Source organism: Chiloscyllium plagiosum, unplaced genomic scaffold (assembly GCF_037043375.1).
Source record: "Chiloscyllium plagiosum isolate Xiang-an unplaced genomic scaffold, Cpla_swu_hap1 HiC_scaffold_27, whole genome shotgun sequence".
Lineage (NCBI taxonomy): Eukaryota > Metazoa > Chordata > Chondrichthyes > Orectolobiformes > Hemiscylliidae > Chiloscyllium > Chiloscyllium plagiosum.
In genome coordinates, this window is record NW_028270165.1 from 3,283,488 (window position 1) to 3,306,740 (window position 23,253).

Here is a 23,253-nt window from a genome sequence, read left to right on the forward strand (position 1 = left end):
GTTACCCGACCAACCCGCCGTGTCTTAGTGCGCCTCGCTCGTGGCAAAGACTGACAACAAAACAAAACCCTGTGCCTACCCCAGTCACCCAGATAATACTTATTTAAGACCTTTTTCTTACCCGGGTCTTGTGCACAAGAGTTACCCGACCGAACCCGCTGCGTCGCGTCTGCCCGTCCTGTCTCCAGGGTCTCCCAGTCCGGATCACGCTCGCCCAGAGCTGCCTCGGCAACAAGGGGAAACTAGAGATCGCCGAAATCAGCGAGGTGCACCTTCTCCGTTTCTCCAAGAATGCCGAGTGACCGGAGCTTGGGATCCTGGAACACGCCCCTAAATCTTTTAGAAACAAGTTTAATAAAATTTAGACGAGACCACCAAAACTGGAAACAAGACAATTTATTCTACGATCTTGCACGAAAGGGCATCAAATGCAGAAGCAAATGAGCAAATTAGAACTCAGGTTAGTGTACAGTTATACCCTTTGAGCTGAGTGAGGGCATCTCTCCAGACTCCTAATTACCCAATCTCTCTTACTGTACCAGACCACTGCCCAGCTGCACTCCACCCTTATTACTTCCCCCTTCCCCAGGTTGGCAACCTTCCTTTCTGTAAATGCTGACACATACATTTATTTTGTCAAGATCTGGTTTCACATTTTGTATCAATTCTGCTGGTACATTCCATCCTCGGACATTTCATTAACTTGTATCGTTTTGTGTAGCTCAAGCATTTCGGTTATCTCAGCTTTTTGCTGAAAGCATAATTTTACAAAAAGAATTTTTTGTTATAGTAATTACACACCAATGTTAGCATTTAATTAACCACAATTATACACTGAAAAGTCCCTAAATACCTGCAGGGTTAATAGTTATCTTGCTGTACCGCTTTTCTGTATGCTTTTTCTACATCTGCAAAAACAACACTTTACCCCATTTCTAACAGTTTTGAGCAAAAAGGCTAGGGGAATGGTTGAGGGTGAGTTACCCTTTGGAGGGTCGGTGTGGACTCGTTGCGCCGAGTGGCCTGCTTCTACACTGGGGATTCTGTGAAGGGAAGGAATTTCTGCAAACTGTGCAGGGCAGCGCAGGCGGAGTGCGGGGTCCCGCTTCCGGCCGAGCCCCGCATCTCGTCCCGCCCCTTTCTCTTGCCCCGTCTCCCATACCCTCCCCCACCCCCGACCCATTGATGGCGTCACAATGCGCGGAAGTGGCCCTGTCAGTTTCAGAGTGAAACTCCCTCCCTCTGGAGGAATTGTTCATCCTGGGAAGGCGAGAGAGGGGAGGGGTGGAAATCTGTTCACTTGTAGCAGCTGGAGTGAATCCAGGGAGGGAGCAGACTCTGCAAACTCAGGTATGTGTCTTAATTACCTGGGCGAGGAGAGATTGAAGAATGGGTGGGGCTGTTTTCCCCAGAGTCTGAAGGGTGACATTACAGACGTTTTATAGAATCCTGAGTGGCATGGATAGGGTCAATACTCAAGGTCTTTTCCTTCGGATGGGGGAGTCCCGAACGAGAGGGTAATAGGTTTCCGGTAAGGCCGGAGATGTAAAAGAGATCTTATGGGAAACTTTTTTGATGGAGAGGGTGGTGCAGTTATGGAATGAGCTGCCAGATGAGGTGGTGGGTTCTGGTACAATTCCAGCAGTTAAAAGGCACTTGGATGGGTGTATGAATACGTAGTGTTCAGTGGATCGGGGCCAAGTGATGGCAAATGCGACTGGAGTCATAGAGATGTACAGCACGGAAACAGATCCTTTGGTCCAACTCATTCTTGCCGAACAGATAGCCAACCCAATTTATCCCAGCTGCCAGCACCCGGCCCATATAGGGGCCAAGTGATGGCAAATGTGGCTAGATTAATTTAGGATATCTGCTCAGCTCGGACAAGTTGAGCCAAAGGGTCTGTTTCCGTGCTGTATGACTCTAATTATCTTTGGTGAAAGCAGAAGTGTGGTTGTGAAGACTGGACTTTCAGAGCAGCTTTCAAAGATGTTTTGCCCTGACTGGGAGCAGAAGAGTTTCACTGAAGTGTGACGGTGTTAATGCCTTGATGTCTCAATTTGCTCCCACCTTCCTGGGGACGTTAACCATTTCGTTCCACAAATAGCTGCATTGCAGGTTACCCCATGAATTGATACACTTATGTTTGCTTCCCAGAATCAGACCTGCTTACTGTCAACTGTATCCCAGTGTTGTGGAGTTATCCACAATGCAGAGAGATGTCAGTCTTGACGTTTTTGCTTTTCTGCCCCTTTAAGATTCTGAATCAGCACCTTCAGGGAATTAGTTAGAGTGGAGTGAGAACAGAGGGGGGAAGAGAGTGGGATGGTGCTTTCAATTTTGTGGAATAACAAAAGAAAAGAATATTCCACAGAAAGTAGAATTCCTTGTTCAGAATTTCTACCCTGCACTGACAGTGATGGCTTTTGTAATCTCTTTTTACAGAGCATTTGAAGATCTGAAGATGGAAGTTTCAAAATCAACAGATGAAGACCTTATGCCCAAAATGTTGACTCTCCTGCTCCTCAGATGCTGCCTGACCTGCTGTGCTTTTCCAGCGCCACATTTTCTGACTCTCCAGCGTCTGCAGTCCTCACTTTGACAGTCACTCAATCCATCGGGATTGCAACCGTTTTCAACTATGATTCTGTGAGAAGGAGCAAAGCGTTTTGGTTCCTGTTTGAGTACGTTTTCAGCATCAGTGGGACTGGATGAGAGACCCTACCATTGCAGTGCACTGAGTGTGGAGCCTGAAGCAGTTATATGGCCTGGAAAGAGGAATTCACAGTGGGGAATAGGCTCTGCACATGTTTGTGTGTGGCTGAAGCTCTGGCCATGGAGAAACCAGAAGATTCCCGCCCCGTGGAGAAACCGTGGAAGTGTGGCGACGGCAAAAAAGGCTTCCGTTTCCCGTCTGCCCTGGAGACTCATCGGCACAGCCACACTGGGGAGAGGCGCTTCCCCTGCCCTGTCTGTGGGAAGGGCTTCAGTGATTCCACCAACCTCCACACCCACCAGCGGGTCCACATGGGGGAGAGGCCCTTCAGCTGCCACAAGTGTGGGAAGGCATTTTCCCAGGCCTCCAAACTCCAGACCCACCAGCGAGTCCACACAGGGGAGAGGCCCTTCAGCTGCCCTGAGTGTGGGAAGGCCTTTACCCATGCCTCCAACCTCCAGACCCACTGGCGAGTCCACACGGGGGAGAGGCCCTTCAGCTGCCTCGAGTGCGGGAAGGCCTTCAGCAATTCCTCCCACCTGCTGACCCACCGGCGGGTCCACACAGGGGAGAGGCCCTTCAGATGCCTCGAATGCGGGAAGGCCTTCAGGAATTCCTCCCACTTGCTGACCCACCAGCGGGTCCACACGGGGGAGAGGCCCTTCAGCTACCCTGAATGTGGGAAGTCCTTCAGCAATTCCTCCCACCTGCGGAGCCACCAGTGGGTCCACACGGGGGAGAGGCCCTTCAGCTGCCCTGAGTGTGGGAAGGCCTTCAGCAATTCCTCCCACCTGCGGAGCCACCAGTGGGTCCACACCGGGGAGAGGCCCTTCAGCTGCCCTGAGTGCGGGAAGGCCTTCAGTAATTCCTCCACCCTTCTGAGGCACCAGCAGGTCCACACGGGGGAAAGGCCCTTCAGCTGCCCTGAGTGCGGGAAGGCCTTCACCAATTCTTCTAACCTGCTAAGCCACCAGCAGGTCCACACTGGGAAGAGGCTGTTCCCTTGCACAGAGTGTGGGAAGGCCTTCAGGTATTCTTCTCACTTGCTGACCCACTGGCGGGTCCACACCGGGGAGAGGCCCTTCAGCTGCCCCGAGTGTGGGAAGGCCTTCAGGCATTCCACTAACCTGCTGACCCACCGGCGGGTGCACACAGGGGTGAGGCCGTTCCCATGCCAGGAGTGCGGGAAGGCCTTCAGCAATTCCTCTAACCTGCTGAGGCACCAGCAGGTCCACACGGGGGAGAGGCCCTTTAGCTGCCCCGAGTGCGGGAAGGCCTTCACCCGCTCCTCCTACCTGCGGAGCCACCAGCGAGTTCATGTGCCATCGCAGGGGGATTGAAGGAATGACGGCCAAGTGCCATTATCGACTGGACTATCAACCTGTTTCCAGGGACTCCCGGGTTCGATTTCCACTGCAGCAGATGGTGGAATTGGAATTTAGTCAGAAATCTGGAGTTCAGAATCTAACGGTGAAACCATTGTCGGTGGGGTGGGGGTGGAAGAAAACTCCCACCTGATTCACGCAGTTCTTTTTTAGGGAGAGGATTCACTCAGTCGTCCCAGCTGCATCCTTTACCTGATCTGGCCTACACGTGACTCCAGACCCACAGCTGTATGATTGACTCTGCACTGTCCATCCAACTTACTTGGATACAGGATACGGGTTGAAAATGCTGAGTGAGGCAATACTTTCTCCAGGTTAAGGGTGTACCAAGGATCCAATTACAAAGGGCAACTTGGTGGTGACCGATAATGAAGAAAGTGAGGGGTCGGAGGGAGTGTGTGCACTTTGACTGTGAGCTGTTTTTAAAACATTGCTACTTTTTCAATGCCTTTCTGTTGGGAGATTCTGAAGCTGTAACAAAGTTGGGTCGCAATAAAGATTACTTGAACTTCACGCCGAGTTCAGACTCTCATTGAGAGCTTTGAATTGCAACCAGGTTTTTGTTTTAAAACTGCTCATTTCTTACAGGTGAAAGTGAGAACTGCTGATGCTGGAGATCAGAGTCAAGATTAGAGTGGTGCTGGCAACGCACAGCAGGTCAGGCAGCATCTAAGGAGCAGGAAAATCGACATTTTTCGGGCAATGTTGATTTTCCTGCTCCTCAGATGCTGCCTGACCTGTTGTGCTCATTTCTGACAGTCTCCTGTACTATGTTTCCAATGTTGTTTATCGGTTGCAGCAGTGAATGAGTGGCCAGTATTGTTAGAAATTGTGAATTTTTCAGGAGTGCATGTACTACATCATCCCATTGTCATTGTACAGTTTCCTGGCAGTACTGGGAGGTGTGGGCTGTGTCCACTGGAAATGATGTGGAGGTGCCGATGTTGGACTGGTGGGGTGGATAAAGTTAAAAATCACACAACACCAGGTTATCTTCCTTCTGGTTTATTTGGAAGCACTGGCTTTTGAAGCGCTGCTCCTTCATCAGGTAGCTGTGGAGCAGAATCATAAGACACAGAATTTATAGCAAAAGCTGACGGTGTCATGCAACTGATAAGATATTGAACAAATCTAGATTGCGGATTAGTCTTTCATCTTTTACCATGGGTTGCAGGTTTCAGTTCATTAATATGTAAACCCCAGAACTACTTTTAATTCACCTTCTCGAGATGGTTTAAGGTTTTATAAAAATAGGTGACGTCTCAGCTCAGATACTGCATAAAAGGTGTGAGGTTCGAGTCTGTATCTGTTAGAAACGAAAATCGCTTCTCAATAATCGCTCTAGACAAATTCAGGAAAACAAAGTTTTATTAACAAGTCAAGTCTGCAGAGTCGGGCACCCTTAAAGAAAAGGCGCGCTGAGGCTTACAAAGTCTCCCATTATATACAGCACAAGTCCCTCCTCTCCTTGGCTCCAACAAGCCATGAGGTTCACATTCTTAAAAACATCATTATTTTTATCACAAAGTCTGCAACAAATGTTTTCAGAGTCTCTAAAGTTGTTGTTTTTCTCACCCTGTAGTCTTATCAGTCAAAGACTTATTCTTCTCTGTCTGTGCTAGCAGTCTTATCAGTCAAGGACTCATCCTTCCCTGCCTGTGTTAGTAGCTTCATCAATCAAGAGCCTGCTTGTTTTTACTATCGCTCACAAATTGTCAGCATTCTGCACAATTTAAACTATTCTTCTTTTGAGTATATAAAATGGTTGTTAGAAAAGAAACAAAAGTTTTGTCTTTTATTATAGATCAGTCTGTGGTCCAGGCACATCTTAAAGTTTAAACCGAAATTCCCTCTCACAATTCCACCCTTTTCTTTCTTTAAGATGTGCCTGACCAAGATAAGCCCCCCCTTCCCCCAAGGGCCCGGGAAATCCTTGGTCTTTCGCAGCAACATCACTTTAAGTTCCCGCGTCCCATGTTGTGGAACCACCACTGCCTGGAGTCGGGAAATATTTTCCTGAATTAAAAACTGAATACAGGGAGTTAGGCAGGGTAATACGAGAAGAAGAATCATGCCTCCCCCAACCACCAGCAACTGCTAACATTTAAAACAGTGGCTATTCTAGAGGTGAGATCAATAAACAGGTTTTGTGTAACATCAGGGAGTTCAATCTTTCCTTCTACCTCTGCGTATACAGATGGCACTTTAGGGAGTACGACCGTGCCCTGACGGTCTTGCTCTTACCCCAACCCCCGATCAGTGATCTGTATCTTGGTCTCCTTGACTCTGTAAACCTGCTCCCTGAGCAACACGGAGGATAGGTCCCACCTCCCAGTATTGCTGATACACACCCATCGGTCATTTATAGGGCATCCATGGATTTTGCCACCGTATCCTTTATTATATACCTGATAATAGGGTCTCCCATCCTCCCAACATTCATGGCGTGCACTCACATCGTAACACCTATCGTCCACATAGGAATGGGACACAAATGATCCCGAATAGATTCGAATCCCAAGTCTTACTGTAGTTCGACATTTGTCACATCTCCCCTCACCCTCCCCCACATACAGGAGTAAACTGATCAATATCCCCACCAATACAGTCCAAGTAGAGTTCATTATTGCTGTCTTTTCAGTTTTACCGACAACGGCTTGTCCCCTTGCTCGCATGTCCAGGTGCTTTCTTCTTCAGGCGGAACAGGCCCCTTTATCCTTGATGCGTGGACCCACCCTTTTTCTTTCGTCCGGACAGCTGCTTCAGTTGTTAACAAAACCAGGAACGGACCTTCCCACCGCGGCTGGAGCTTTTCGGCCTTGCAGGTCTTAACAAGTATCCAATCTCCGGGCTCCACCTTATGCAGGAGGAAGTCGAGCGGCGGAGTCTGAGCCAGGAGACCTTTCCTCCGGAGTTCTGCAAAAGAACGGGATAAGGCCAGTAAATAGGTTCGGATAAATACATCCCCCCTTGTAGAGTGGGACATCCATCAACCTTACTCCAATACGGTAATCCGAACAGCATTTCATAGGGGGAAACCCCGACATCTCGGCGAGGTGCCGTACGTATCCTCAATAGGGCAATGGGCAGGCACTTTGGCCAGGGTAACTTAGTTTCTAACATCAGCTTAGTCAATTGGGTCTTGAGCGTGCCATTCATTCTCTCAACTCGACCCGAACTCTGAGGATGCCAGGGTGTGTGGAATTTCCATTGGATACCCAGGGCATTACAGATCAAATGGTGTAGCTTAGAAATAAAATGCGTCCCGCAGTCGGAGTCGATAGATTCCATTATGCCATATCTCGGGATTATGTTCTCTAACAACAGTCGGGCCACGGTTGGTGCATCGTCTTTGGCAGTTGGGAAAGCCTCTACCCAGTGAGTGAAATGGTCTACTATTACTAGCAGATATTTCCATCTCTGTACTGGGGGTAATTCTGTAAAGTCGACTTGGATCCTCTGAAATGGCCTAATCGCTAGGGGCTGACCACCAGCTGGCATAGAACGCATGGCTTTCTGATTAATACGCCGGCAAGTGGGGCATCCGACTACCTCTTGTCGGGCTAATGTGTATATCCCCCTGCATACATAGTCTCTCAGGATTGTGTCAACATGGCTTGCACCCCCCCAGTGGGTCTGATGGTGTAATCGGTGCAGAATACCCCGGGTGATCTGTTTGTTCAGTACTTGTCTCCCATCAGGAACCGTCCACTTCCCGTTAGTATCTAGCCGGGCACCCAATTGATCCATTTTATCAATCTCCCCCTGGGTGAAGACGGGTTGTTTAGCTGCCACTGCCTGTATACAGGTCGGCCATCCACATGACACAGGGTCTAACATTTTTGACAAAAATGCAACCGGCTGACGTTTCCCTGCCCGCAGCTGAGTAAGCACACCCTGGGCAATTCCACTGGCGCTATTGACATATAACTGGAACGGTTCCTTCAGGGTGGGTAAAGCCAATACCGGAGCTTGAATCAGTTTATTTTTGATAATATTAAATCGCTGCTCCTCCTCATCTGACCAGTCCACCTTTTGTCCTTCTTGTCCCAGTTTGTCGTACAAAATTTTTAATAAAGTGGTGTAACTTTCAATCCATATCCGGCAATACCCTACTAGTCCCAGGAATTGTCTGACTTCCTTCTTCGTCCTGGGTATTGGCATACCCGTAATCCCTGATATTCGTTCTGGCGTGATACGGCGGTGCCCCTTACTGACTTGATGGCCCAGATATCTTACTTCTCGCTCCACAAACTGGAGTTTTGTCCTGGAGACGCGTAGACTCTGTTTCCCCAGGAAGTTCAGCAGGGCAACGGTGTCTGCTCGTACCTCCTCTTCTCTTGGTCCTGAGAGTAAGAGATCATCGACATACTGGAGCAATTGATTCTCCGCGTTACATCGAAATCCTCCTAAGATCTGCTCCAGTATTTGTCCAAACAAATTGGGTGACTCCGTGAATCCCTGCGGCAAGACCGTCCATCTTAACTGTCGCTTTCGTCCTGAGAAGGGATTCTCCCATTCAAAGGCAAAAAGGTTCCGACTTTCTTCGTCAAGGGGGCAACTCCAGAAAGCATCCTTCAGATCTATTACGCTGAACCATTCATGTTCGGGGGGAATTTTACTCATTAACGTGTAGGGATTAGGTACCACCGGGTATCTAGCCTGGACTGCTTCATTCAACCCCCGCAAGTCTTGCACCAGCCTATATGTCCCGTCCGGCTTCCTCACAGGGAGTATTGGAGTATTGAAAGGGGACATGCATTCCTCCAGTAGTCCATCTGTGATTAATCTTTCTATCACAGGTTGTAACCCCTCCCGTCCTTCCATAGCAATCGGGTATTGTTTCCTTCTTACCGGGCCTCTTCCTGGTAACATGGTGATTTGGAGAGGTTTGATGTTTAGACCCCTTCTGTTCCCCTCTCGGTACCATACTTCCGGGTCTATTTGTTGATCATCTTCTTCGGTGAGGGCGAACAACCTTACCACCATTTCCCCGTTATTTGGTACCGTTCCGATCCCTAGTTTGACCTGCAAGTCTCTTCCTAACAAATTAAACCCCGCCGATGGCAGTAGAAGGAGGTCTCGTTTCGTAGTTCTGTTTTCATACCCAATTTCCACGTCCTCCACCACTGGGACTTGTAATTTCTGTCCTCCAATTCCAGATATCCCCATAACCTTTCCTCCTGCTCGGGTGCCGGGGGGTATTTGGATTATACTTGATCTTTCGGCTCCCGAGTCCACCATAAATGTGATCTCCGATCCTTGGGGCCCTACTTTCAAGTTTACCAGGGGTTCCTGTCGATAGTCCTTTTGCCCCAAGGGTAGGAACCCCCGACCTCCCTAATCTTCCTCCATGAGGGCGTACGACCTCACCTCCTGCTTGTAGCGGGAGCACTCCCGTTTAAAATGTCCCTCTTCATTACAATAGTAACATCTGAGTGTCCTCTTCGTTTCCCTGTCGCGGTCTCGCGTTCCTCCACTCTTCCTTTGTTCCGGCCATGGTTCTCTTTTCCTCTGCTCTTGCCACGACTCTCCCCTTTCCTGTTTCTGCCACGGCTCTCCCTTTTCCTTTCTTCCAGCTGTCATTTGTTGCACCGTTTGCATCATTATCTTTGTCGCCTTCTTTTGCTTCTCATCGTCCCTTCTCACAAACACCTTATGCGCCTCCCGTAGTAGTTCACGTAAAGATTTACTATCCCAATCATCCATTTTCTCTAACTTCTTTCGTATGTCCGGCCAGGCTTTTGATACAAACTCTACCCGTATGAGTTGTTGCCCCACGTCCGTCTCAGGGTCCACCCCAGCAAACTGCTGCAAATTCTTCCTAATCCTGTCTAGGAAGTCCGTAGGGGTTTCCTCCGGGTTTTGATGATTACCAAAGGCCTTGGTAAAATTGTGCCCCTTCGGGGCTGCGTGTCTTATTCCTTTTATCCAATATTCCCGCATGTCTCTCATGTTGCGCCGTCCTCCCTCCGTGTTCTTATCCCACTCGGGGTCGGTGAGGGGAAACTTCTGCTCCCCTCCTTCTCCCCCCTCTCTCTCCCAGACCAAGAGCGCAGCTTGTCGTATCATCTGACGCTCCTGGCTCGAGAACAATGTTTTCATGATGGAACACATCTCTTCTCACGTGTAAGTATTCGGACCCAGGAACTGATCCAATTGTTCAGCAAGTCCCATGGGGTCCTCTAGTAGACCCTTCATCTCCCTCCTGAAATTCCGTACTTCAGTACTCGTCAAGGGAACGTTCACATATCCCGTCCTTCCCTCCTCGCCCCCCATGGGCACTTCCCGGAGTGGATTCATTCTTGCAATCGAGACAGGGTTTTGTCTGTGACCCTTTTCAGCTTGAGATCTGGTCTGTACCCCTGAGGTAGTTTGTGATTCCTCCCCATTTTCTTCCCCTTCCCCTGAATCGTCGTCACCCGAAGGAACATTCTGTGGGGCAGACGGGGTCACGTAGGGCGGCGGTAAGTGATCTAAAGGGTCCCATTCTTTCTGCCCTTTCGAGTCTTTATTAGTTACCTGCATTTGGCAAGATATCGTAACCGGCAGCCAACAAAGGGCATAATCACTTTCTTCCAGATTAACATCAGGTTTTGAATTGACATATAAAATGAGGGCTTGCCGGACCCAGTCTTCGTCAGTACCGAATTTAGGCCACCACACTGAGTCGCCCTGAATAGGTTTCTGGGACCACTTTTGACAGTATTTTACCATCTTCCTTTTAGATTTTCCCTTTCTTCCACCCTGATCCTAATTATTTAGCATTCTCCCTAACGGACTATCGTCAGGTACCCCGGGGTATGTGTCATTGTCCCTGTTTAAGCCTACCTTTCCCTTAATCACCTTAGATCCCTTATTTCCCATTTCCGAGGACTTCGTATTTTTCCCGTGATAATCTATCACAATGTAGCCAATTCCCGGACCTTCAGTCCCGTGATCGCCCAGGTTCCTTTGCAGGCACCCCCGGTCTTTGGATTCCTGTGTCCTACGTCTCTGTGACACAAATCACAGGCACCCCGTAGGTACACGTTCCTCCTCAAACACGGTCTCTGCAAAATCCCTCACAGGCGAGCCCCGGTCTCTAGATTCCTGAGTCCCACATCTCTGTAGAAAAAAATCCACAGGCACCCCGTAGGTCCCCAGTCCTCCGGAAACACGGTCCCCGCAAGTTTTTTCTTACCTGGGTTCGGTGCACCGAAATTACTCGATCGTTAACCGTCCCCACTGCCTCGGGTACACCCCTCCTTTGTTTTCCTGAGCCTCCCGGATATCACTCGCTCAAACCGCGCGGGGCGACAAGCAAGGAATCAGGGACTGCTGAACTCAGCAGGGTGCACCTTCTCCGATATCCTTCCTCAAATCCCCTCGCGGCCGGAGTGTTGATCCCGGATGACGAGCCCCCAAGTTGTTAGAAACGAAAATCGCTTCTCAATAATCGCTCTAGACAAATTCAGGAAAACAAAGTTTTATTAACAAGTCAAGTCTGCAGAGTCGGGCACCCTTAAAGAAAAGGCGCGCTGAGGCTTACAAAGTCTCCCATTATATACAGCACAAGTCCCTCCTCTCCTTGGCTCCAACAAGCCATGAGGTTCACATTCTTAAAAACATCATTATTTTTATCACAAAGTCTGCAACAAATGTTTTCAGAGTCTCTAAAGTTGTTGTTTTTCTCACCCTGTAGTCTTATCAGTCAAAGACTTATTCTTCTCTGTCTGTGCTAGCAGTCTTATCAGTCAAGGACTCATCCTTCCCTGTCTGTGTTAGTGGCTTCATCAATCAAGAGCCTGCTTGTTTTTACTATCACTCACAAATTGTCAGCATTCTGCACAATTTAAACTATTCTACTTTTGAGTATATAAAATGGTTGTTAGAAAAGAAACAAAAGTTTTGTCTTTTATTATAGATCAGTCTGTGGTCCAGGCACATCTTAAAGTTTAAACCGAAATTACCTCTCACAGTATCCCAATCTTGAATCAGATTGGTTCTATTAACCAAAGTAGATATTTATAAAATATTACATGCAGTTTGTGTGCTTTTTGAGCAAAATTGAATATATCTGCAAATATAATTCTGCAAATGCAAATTCACCCCATAGACTCATGTGTGAATGTGTGTGCGCGCATGTGAGTTTGTGCATATATGCTAATGAAGTGTGTGTGAGAGATGGAGTATAAGCCTGTGATATGGTTTGAGTGTTAGGTTGTGTGTGCGTCTGAGCCAGTGACAGACAAAGGCAAGGGGTTTCATTTTGCTAAAACAAGGAAGGGCAGGACTTGTACAGTTAATGGTAGGGCCCTGCATCGTGTTCTAGAACATATTCATGGGGGGAGGCGGGGCAACGTGGAGTGGTTCTGGTACATAAAGTTAAAAATCTCTCAACGACACGTTATCGTCTAACTGGTTTATCTGGAAGCACAAGCTTTCGGAGCGCTGCTCCTTCATGGGGTGTTTGTGGAGCAGGAGCATAAGACACAACCACCTGATGAAGGAGCAGCGCTCCAAAAGCTAATGCTTGCAAATGAGCCTGTTGGAGTATCACCTGGTGTGGTGTGAATTTTAACTTCGTACACCCCAGTCCAACACCGGCATCTCCAAACCGGGGACATAGTTCTTTGAAAGTTGCATCATTGGTAGACAGGATTGTGAAAGAGGCGTTTAGCACACTTTCCTTCATTGTTCACACCGTTCAGTGCAGAAGTTGGGACATCACGTTGTGGTTGTACAGGATATTGGTGAGACCACGTGGAGAGGACTGAGAACACTTCTGGTCGCCCTATCGACGACCACAAGTTGATGGGTGACCTTATTTCGATTTATAAACTCTTGGGGCATATAGGAAAGGTAAATATCACAGGGGGAAAAAATTATGCATCCCCCCTTTTTCACTTCTCTTGGCATTTGGACACTTAAATTCTGTCAGTAACAGCCTCATCACCAGAGAGCATACTGCACGTGCTCGCCGGCGTCAGGATGAACTTGCGCATGCTCCTCAGTGCACGCAAGGCACGCTTCGCGACTTTCTTTTGATGGGCCAATCAGGAGTACTGGAGGACCGGAAGGTGACTGGTCCACCTGCCAATCAGAGCCTTCCTATTGTCTGAATGCAGAAGCTGGAACACGAGTTTCGGAAGTTGCTGCTCTCTCTCTGAATGAAGATTGAGTTTGTTCCAGACTCCCTTCTTACTTCTGCTAATCTAATCGTTTTACCACATCTGTCTGTAGTGTGCAACCCCCCCACCCCCCCGATAGCTGGGTCTTATTACTTTTGCTGATGCAACACAGGGTCTTATTTGGTTACCTTGTTCATACTAACTCCCTATGTGCGTGACCATTGCTACTGTCATGTCAATACATCTGCTTCTACCAGTCGACCACCTCCCTTTTCAGTTAGTTATTTTTTGGAATATACCCTCATGATTCTGCCTTGCGATTTTTGCAGAAGCAAGATGCAGCTACTTGTAACTGCTTGCAAGCATATCTAGCTTAACATATTCCCCCCAGCACGGACGAGTTGGGGCGGAAGGTCTGTTTCTGTGCTGTAATACTGGAATTGTCTTCGATGAATGCAGAAGTGTGGTTGGACTTTCAGAGCAGCTTTCCAAGATGGTGTGCCCTTACTGGGAGCAAAAGACGTTACAATGAAATCTTTCGTTTGTGAGACAGCAACTGAGTGAGTACATCTGAGAATTTGGTGGAAAGTGGCAATTCATTGCACTGTGGGGATGAAGCCCTACCCTAGCTAGTCATTTCTGCTGTTGGATGAGACCAGGCCTCAAGTTGAGGGGAGTAGATTTAGGACAGAAATGAGGAGGAACTGCTTTTCCCAGAGAGCAGTCAATCTATGGAATTCTCTGCCCAAGGAAGCAGTAGCGGCATCTTCATTAAGTATATTCAAAACACAGTTGGATGGGTACTTGCATGCTAGGGGAATTAAGGGTGGTTGGGACAATGCAGTGAGGAGGATCTCAGACGGTGGATATATCAGCCATGATCATAATGAATGGTGGAGCAAGTTAGATGGGCCAAATGGCCAACTCCTACTTCTTTTACTATGAAACTATAACCCTGTATTTCCTATGGCTAACCCACCTAACCTACACATCCCTGGATATTATGGGCAATTTAGCATGGCCAATCAGCAATGTAGTGATGTGAAAAATGAACATCAGAGAACGATAGAAAGGGACAAAGTGAGTAAATGTACCAGCAATCAAAACTGAATTCTGAAGATCACAAAACTTGAAACGAAAAACTATGTTTCTGAATGTGTGGTGCATTGTAACAAAATTGCACACATTGAAGAGATAATTATGACCGGAGACTCCTTACAGAGGCATGGCTTCAGGATCCTGAATGTCGAGGTGATTGTCAAATGGGAAGCTTGGTGAAGGTAGAGGCTTGGTGCTGCTCATCAAAGCACTGATCACAGGAAGGTCTGGTGTCAGCTTGGATTCAGGTCCTGATTTCTCTGTCCTCTGATGTCCCTGTACCCACAGAGTAACATATTGGTCTGTTCTCTGCTCTGCTGGATTTCTGCTCAAGCTTTGACCCCACACCTTCTGGAACAATAAAACGTTCAATCAATCAAAACCAAGCCACAATCCCCCAGCCTGTCAACTATCCAGACACAGAGTGTAGTCCTAGCTGGGAATCAAACAAGAAAAACAGAACAAAATTAGAAATAAATAAATGCTCGTGCTTAATGTTTGTTCATGAGGAAGTAAACCAGAAATAGGGCTCTCCCACGATTCTTATAGTGCCCCTCTTGAGGCATTCTCTCATCCTAACATCTAACTATTCATACCCAACTATGATTTACAACAATATTTACACCAGCAGAATTAAAGCATCTGTTATCGAGTAGACATCGGGATATTCAGCACGAAATAGACTTTTCTCTATCTCATTCACACACATATACATGAATTTGTATTTACAGATACATTCTATTTTTCTCAAAAAATGCACAATATACAGGCAGTCAATCCATGTAATATTTTGTAAATTCCACTTTGGAAATAGAACCAGTCTGATTAGGATACAGACAGACCCTGACTTCACACCTTTAATGCATTGTCAGAGCTGAGATGTCACCTTTTCATATAAAACCTTGAGTTATTTAAAGAAGATATCTTTCAGGAAATTTCGGGATTTACAAATGAATGATACGAGCAGCCCATACTAAAAGATGAAAGACTTAACAATCCAGGGTTTTTCAATATATCATTTCAGTGCATTGTAATGTTTTTCCATCCATTCTGTGCCTTATGATTTTATTCTCCACAACCACCTGATGAAGGAGCCACGCTCCGAGTGCTCGTCATAGAGATGTACAGTATGGAAACAAACCCTTCGGTCCAACCCGGCCATACCGACCAGATATCCCAACCCAATCTAATCCCATCTGCCAGCACCCGGCCCATATCCCTCCAAACCCTTCCTATTCATATACCCATCCAAATGCCTCTTAAATGTTGCAATTGTACCCACCTCCACCACTTCCTCTGGCAGCTCATTCCATACTCGCATAACCCTCTGCATGAAAAGTTGTCCCTTAGGCCCCTTTTAAATCTTTCCTTTCTCATCTTAAATCTATGCCTTCTAGTTTTTGACTTCCCCACCCTGGGGGGAAAAGACCTAGGCTATTTGCCCTATCTATGCCCCTCATGATTTTATAAACCTCTCTAAGGTCACCCCTCAGGCTCTGATGCTCCAGGGTAAAATAAATGCCCCAACCCCCCTCTCAGTCTGTATAACTGGTTAAAGCTCCTTCCCATAGTTAGCTCACTGGGACACACACACTCATTCTGTGTAACCAGTTAAAGCTCAGTTCACTGGCTGCTTCTGAGTGCTTCTCTGCTCACACTGATGTCCAGTACCTTTTGAAGCAGGTCGAATGGATTTCTCTTTCCAGACTCAACCCCTCCCCCCCTCCCCCCCCCCCCCCCCCCCCCCACCCAATGATATTGAGTGACCCTGTCAGATCTTGTTATGGAATTTCTTCCAAGATTTCTGTCTGCAGATCCTCCCCTTCTGATACCCTGTTAGCAAAGTTGAAACAAGTCATCACTGTCTGTACCGAACAGAAATTCTGATTATATTGTATGTGTCTGTGTGTTTAAAGTATCAACCCAGGAACATACACACGGTATTATTGATTTAAAATACACAGGAGTTGTGAGGAGGGAGGTGTCAGGACCTGGCACACTCTGAACCCTAACAGGGTGTTCCAAGTGGTAGTGAAAATATTTCAAAATGAAGTGGATGGCCATAAAGCTGTACAGCACAGAAACAGTCCATCTCATCCATGCTCACTAGATATCTGAAATTAATCTATCCTATTTACCAGCACTTGGCCCATATTCCTCGAAATCCTACCTATTCACATACTCATCCAGCTGCCTTTTAAAAATTGTATTTGTGCCAACCTCCACCACTTCCTCCAGCAGCTCATTGCACACACGCACCACCCTCTGTGTGAAAAAGTACAAATCTATGCCTTCCTCATCCCCCGTTTTACCTGTACTGATACCTTCGGGGATCTCTGAACTTGGACAGAGCCTTGTTCCTCAGCACTTGGTAGGGATCTACTATTTATTGCTTACTTCCTTCCCTTATTAAATTTCCCAAACTGCCTGGAGATTAAACTCCATAGTTCTGCCCCATTTACTAGCTGATAGATATCAGAGTGTAGCCGGAGACTATCCCCCTCCCTATGAACAATACCACCTTTCCAGAATTTACTCCTGGACAGAGGAGGCAGTGCTTTCTCCAGCTGAGCAGTGTGTTTGTTAGCTTATCAGCATGTCCAACTATATTAATCAAAATACCTCACGCTAGCTACACAATAAACCAGTGATGTTAGTTCCCATTATCTCTTTAGTTGTGCTCTTATAGTTTTTCCTACATTCTACTTAATGTTATTCTAATGTCACGGTTAGAGATTTAGTGTCAGCTTTTGGAACAATGGTCTTGCATTCCAGACCCTACTTAACATTTTCCAAATGTCATGATTAGATATTTATTATCAATAGTCTCAAGCAGGCTGACTCTACTAATTATTAATTAGATATTTAATGTCATGTCCCAAATATTTATTGTCCCAATCCTGTCAATCATATTTAGTAGGTGAGGCTAACTTTACTGACTGTCATCTCATCTTACCATAGTGACCTTTCAGCCTCAACCTTACTCTGCTAATTAGTGTAAGAGCTTTCCACTATCCTTTGCAACAAATTGGCAGTGGTCTCCATGCTCTAACCCTTCCCATGCTTTCATGCTCTTTATTTTCCATCCTATCTAAAAATAGACTCAGAGTTGTAGAGCACAGAAACAAACCGTTCAGTCCACGCTGACCAGATGTCCTAAATTAATCTATTGACCCATTTGCCAGCATTTCACCCCTTACCCCTCTGAATCTTTCCTATCCATATCCGCATTCAGATGCATTTTAAATAATGCAATTGTACCAGCCTCCACCACTTCCTCTGGCAGCTCATTCCATAAACATACCACCCTCTGTGCGAAAAGATTGCCCCTAAGGACCCTCAGAAATCTTTCCCCTCTCACCCTAAACCTATGCCCTCCAGTTCTGATCTTGGCGCCTTGCCCCCACAACAAGAGGAGAAAGTGAGGTCTGCAGATGCTGGAGATCAAAGTTGAAACTTTATTGCTGGAACAGCACAGCAGGTCAGGCAGCATCCAGGGAACAGGAGATTCGACGTTTCGGGCACAGGCCGAAATTCCTGAAGAAGGGCCTGTGCCCGAAACGTCGAATCTCCTGTTCCCTGGATGCTGCCTGACCTGCTGTGCTGTTCCAGCAATAAAGTTTCAACCCACAACAAGAGGAAAAGACATACAAAAATTGAGCAGCCAGACAAAATGCAAAAGGAATAAAATATCAAGCCATAGGGAAAAAAATTGTGGCTCTATCTTTTTTCCCCCTATTGGCATTTGGACACTTACAATCTGTCAGTAACACCAACATGAAACTTTATTGCTGGAACAGCACAGCAGGTCAGGCAGCATCCAGGGAACAGGAGATTCGACGTTTCGGGCACAGGCCCTTCTTCAGGAATCATCTTTTTCGGGCCTGTGCCCGAAACGTCGAATCTCCTGTTCCCTGGATGCTGCCTGACCTGCTGTGCTGTTCCAGCAATAAAGTTTCAACTTTGACCTCCAGCATCTGCAGACCTCACTTTCTCCAGTAACACCAACATCCCCGTAGAGCATACTGCGCATGTTTGCCGGTGTCAGCAACGCAGTGCGCATGCTGGTCGGTGTCAGCAACGCAGTGCGCATGCTGGTCGGTGTCAGCAACGCAGTGCGCATGCTGGTCAGTGTCAGCAAAACACTGAGCATGCTCATCGCTGTACGCACAAAAAGGCGCGAGACCGTCTTTTGATTGACCAATAGGCAGCATTGGAGGACTCCTGCCAATCAGAGCCAGCCCATTTTCTGAATGCGAAAGTTGGACTATCAGCTTCTCAAGCTGCGACCCCTGATCCTCTCTGTTTGAGTAAAGATTGAGCTTTACCCAGACTGCAAATTCCTTCCTGTGTCCCAGATATGTGAGTATGGCACTCTCTTATCTCGCCCCCTTTTCCATCTTTTTCATTCTGGGTTTCAATTGTTGACTTGCAGCAACTGAAAGGAAAGAGACTGAATCCGGGAGGGACAGACTCCGGAAACGTTGATCCAGGTCTGTGTCTCAATTGGCAAAATAGTTAGGCAGGAGGTATCAGATGGTGGAGAAGTCGACGTATCAGGTGTAAACCTTTTTCAGGGCTGGGGCTGGGTGCAGAAGCTGCAGATAAAAGGGGTGGTGGTGGTGAAGTGGGGATAGGTCGAGACAGTTATAGGGTACGACTTGGCTGGTCAATGGGAGGAATGAATCTGGTTGGTGGCAGGGAGGAGGACGGGGATGGGAATGGAGTCAGGGAATGGAGAGGGAGGTTTTTTTTAAAATTGGAAAACTCAACGTTGAGTCCTTTGGGCTGCAGGCTGCCCGGAAGATGAGGTGTTGTTCCTCCAATTTGCGGTTAGATTCGTTGTGGCAATGGAGGAGGCCAAAGATGGTCATTTCAGAAAGGGGGGTGGGAAGGGAAATTGGAATGGGTGGTTACTGAGAGGTCTGGTCCCCTCTGCAGACACAGCTGCGATGCTCGGCGAATCGTTCCCCAAGTTTGCACTCGCTCTCCGATATAGAGAAGACCACAATTGGTAAACATATGGCAAATGCAGTACCACAATATGAAGTTATAGCCTTGGCTGTGGGAAAAAAAACGCAGAAAGGAGGTACATTGTTTAAATGGAGATGTATTTATTTGAATGTGGAGAAAGTGAGAACGCTGGAGATCAGAGTCAAAAAGTGTGGTACTGGAAGAGCACAGCAGGTTAGATAGCATCCGAGGAGCAGGAGAGTTGACGTTTTGGACACGAGCCCTTTATCAGGAATGATGTGTGGATGGACAAAGAGGCCTCAGCGTCCTTCTACACCAGTCACTGTCATTTGTCAGACAGGTGTAGCAAGCAATCAACAAGGCAAGTGTATATTAGCAAGAGGAATTGAGTTTAGAAATGGGGATGTCTTCCTGCAGTTAGGGGGTCATTGAATATATTCAAGGCTGAGTTCATCTGATTTTTGAACAACACAGCAGTGAATTTTGTGGGGGAAGGCAAGAGACTAGGACCCGTGGACACAGCCTTAGAATTAGAGGGGGTCATTTCAGAACAGAAATGCGGAGACATTTCTTCAGCCAGAGAATGGTGGGCCTGTGGAATTCATTGCCACAGAGTGCAGTGGAAGCCGGGACGCTAAATGTCTTCAAGGCCGAGATTGATAGATTCTTGTTGTCTAGAGGAATTAAGGGCTACGGGGAGAACGCTGGTAAGTGGAGCTGAAATGCGCATCAGCCATGATTGAATGGCGGAGTGGACTCGATGGGCCGAATGGCCTTACTTCCACTCCTATGTCTTATGGTCTTATAAAATGGTTTTAAGACCAGTTCCAGAGTCATACAGTACAGAAACAGACCCTTTAGTCCAACTAGTCATAGAGATGTACAGCATAGAAACAGACCCTTCGGTTCAACCCGTTCATGCCAAGCAGATATCCCAACCCAATCTAGTCCCACCTGCCAGCATTTGGCCCATATCCCTCCAAACCCTTCCTATTCATAATACCTGTCCAGATGTCTTTTTAAATGTTGCAATTGTACTAGCCTCCACCATTTCCTCTGGCAGATCATTCCATACACGTAATACCCTCTGTGTGAAAAAGTTGCCCCTCAGATCTCTTTTGTATCTTTTCCCCTCACCCTAAACATATGCCCTCTAGTTCTGGACTCTTTTACCCTGACCCCCTTCCCCGGATAAGGCTTTGTCTATTTATCCTATCCATGCCCTTCATGATTTTATAGGTTACTCCTTAGCCTCCAACGCTCAGGGGAAACAGCCCTAGCCTCCCTATAGATCAAATCCTCCAACCCTGGCAACATCCTTGTAAATCTTTTCTGAACACTTTGAAGTTTCACAACATCTTCCCGATAGTAAAGAAACTAGAATTGCACACAATATTCCAAATGTGGCCTAACCAATGTCCTGTACGGCTACAACATAACTTCCCAAATCCTATACTCAGAGGATTGGGAAAGTTTTCAAAACCTACAAAAGACAACTGGGAAAGAATGGAGGGACAAACCGAACCTTTGAGGGTCAGCTTGGAGGCATCAAGGTCTCAGGACAGGAGGTGGGGATGAACCCAGCTATGGGCCACATACCAGCAAATGGAACTAGATTGATTTAGGATATCTGGTCAGTACAGTCGTGTTGGACAGAAGGGTCTGTTTCTGTGCTATATATCTCTATGACTCTGGCTTTCCACTAACTTTTGCCACGTCAATAGGTTCACTTTCTCTCTAATGCCGGTGTTAATGCCTTGACGTCTCATTTTGCTCCCACCTTCCCGGGGACATTAACCATTTTGTGTCTGGTTGTTCCTCAAGAAGCTGCGTGGTTCACCCTGAATTGACACTTTCTTTTTGCTTCCCAAAATCAGACCTGCTCACTCTCAGCAGTATACCAGTGTTGTGAAAGATATTAACTTTTCAGGTGGAGGTATTCAAAATTCAGAGAGATGTCAGTCTTGATGTTTTTGCTTTTCTGCCCCTGAAAGGTCCTGAATCAGCACCTTCAGGAGAATTAGTTAGAGCGGAGTGAGAACAGAGGGGGAGAGAGAGTGGGATGGTACTTTCAATTTTGTGGAATAACAAAAGAAAAGAATGTTCTGCAAAAAGTAGAATTGCTTGTTCAGAATTTCTACCCTGCACTGACGGTGATGAGCTTTGTAATCTATTCTGACAGAGTTTTTGAAGATTTGAAGAGGGAAGTTTCAAAATCAACAAATGAAGGGCTTATGCCCGAAACATTGACCCTCCTGCTCCTCGGATGCTGCCTGACTCCCCTGTGCTTTTCCAGCGACACGTTTTTCGACTGACTCTCCAGCATCTCCGGTCCTCATTTTGATGTCAATGTCTGACAGTCACTCAATCCACTGGGGCCAGCAAACATTTTCGACCGTGATTTCTGTGAGAGGGATCAAAGCTTTTTGGTTCCTGTCTGAGTATGTTTTCAGCATCAGTGGGACTGGACGAGAGACCCCACTGTTGCAGCGTACTGTGTGTGGAGCCTGAAACAGTTATACGGCCTGGAAAGGGGATTTCACAGCAGGGAGGGGCTCTACACGTGTTGTGTGCAGCTGAAGCTTTGGCCATGGAGAAACCCGAGGAATCCCGCCCCGTGGAGAAACCGTGGAAGTGTAGCGACTGTGGGAAAGGCTTCCGTTTCCCGCCTGCCTTGGAAACTCATCGGTGCAGTCACACCGGGGAGAGGCCATTCCCCTGCACCGACTGCAGGAAGGCCTTCAGACATTCCTCCCACCTGCTGGCCCACCAGCAGGATCACACTGGGGAAAGGCCCTTCTGCTGCCCCAAGTGCGGGAAGGCCTTCGTGTTTTTCTCTGCCCTGTTGGCCCACTAGCGGTTCCACACAGGGGAGAGGCCATTCAGCTGCCCTGAGTGTGGGAAGGCCTTCAGGTATTCCACCACCCTGCTGAGCCACCAGCGGGTCCACACGGGGGAGAGGCCCTTCAGCTGCCCCGAGCGCGGGAAGGCCTTTACGCAGGCCACCACCCTGCTGACCCACCAGCAGGTCCACACGGGGGAGAGGCTATTCACCTGTTCTCAGTGCAGGAAGAGCTTCAAATGCTCCTCCAACCTGCGGAACCACCAGCGGGTCCACACGGGGGAGAGGCCATTCACCTGCTCTCAGTGCGGGAAAGGCTTCACCTACTCCTCCCACCTGCGGAAGCACCAGCGAGTTCACGTGCCATCGATTGGACCATCAACCCGGTTCCGGGGACTCCTGGGTTTGAATCCCACCACGACAGATGGCAGAATTGGTATTTGGTCAGAAATGTGGAGTTCGGAATCTAACGATGAGACCATTTTAGGGAGAGGGTGGTGCAGGGGAGAAAGCCCCCATCTGATTCACCATCTCCCTTGTTAGGGAAGGGAACCGCCATTGTGGGAAAGGATTCACTCAGTTGTTCCAGCTGCATTCTCTACCCGGTCTGGCCTACACGTGACTCCAGACCCACAGCAGTGTGGTTGACTCTACACTGCCCCTTCCTGACAAATGAGCGGGGAGAAACTTACTTGGAGACAGGGTATGGGTTGAAATTGCTGAGTGAGGCAATTCCTCCGGGTTACGGCTGTACTAAGGATCCAATTACAAAGGGACAACTTGGTGCTGGCCAATAGTCAAGACAGTGTGGTGGGTGGTGGAGAGGAGAGGAGGGGAGGTGTGGTGTGGTGTGTGCACTTTGACCTTGAGCTGTTCAAAAAGCAACTACTTTTTCTCTGCCTTTTTGCTGGGGGATCTGAAGCTGTAACAAAGTTGGGTTGCAATAAAGGTTACCTGAACTTAACACCGGGCTCAGACTCTCATTGAAAGCTTTGAGCTCCAAGAGGTTTTTGTTTTAAAGCTGCTCATTTCTTTCCGCCTCCTGCACTAAGTTTAGAACATAGAACAATCCAGCGCAGAACAGGCCCTTCGGCCCTCGATGTTGCACCGACCTGTGAACTATTC

At 47.6% G+C, this 23,253-nt stretch overlaps 1 protein-coding gene across 1 annotated transcript in view; it reads left to right on the top strand.

The window, feature by feature from the left end:
• LOC148142879 (uncharacterized) overlaps positions 1 to 23,253 on the top strand; it is a 41,744-nt gene that overhangs the window by 11,198 nt on the left and 7,293 nt on the right. The window contains exons 2-3 of the mRNA XM_087975756.1: positions 2,446 to 4,035; positions 22,144 to 22,514. Of these exons, the coding sequence (XP_087831882.1) occupies positions 2,764 to 4,035; positions 22,144 to 22,514 (1,643 nt within the window). The 5' untranslated portion in view covers positions 2,446 to 2,763. The remainder of the gene's footprint in view (positions 1 to 2,445; positions 4,036 to 22,143; positions 22,515 to 23,253) is intronic.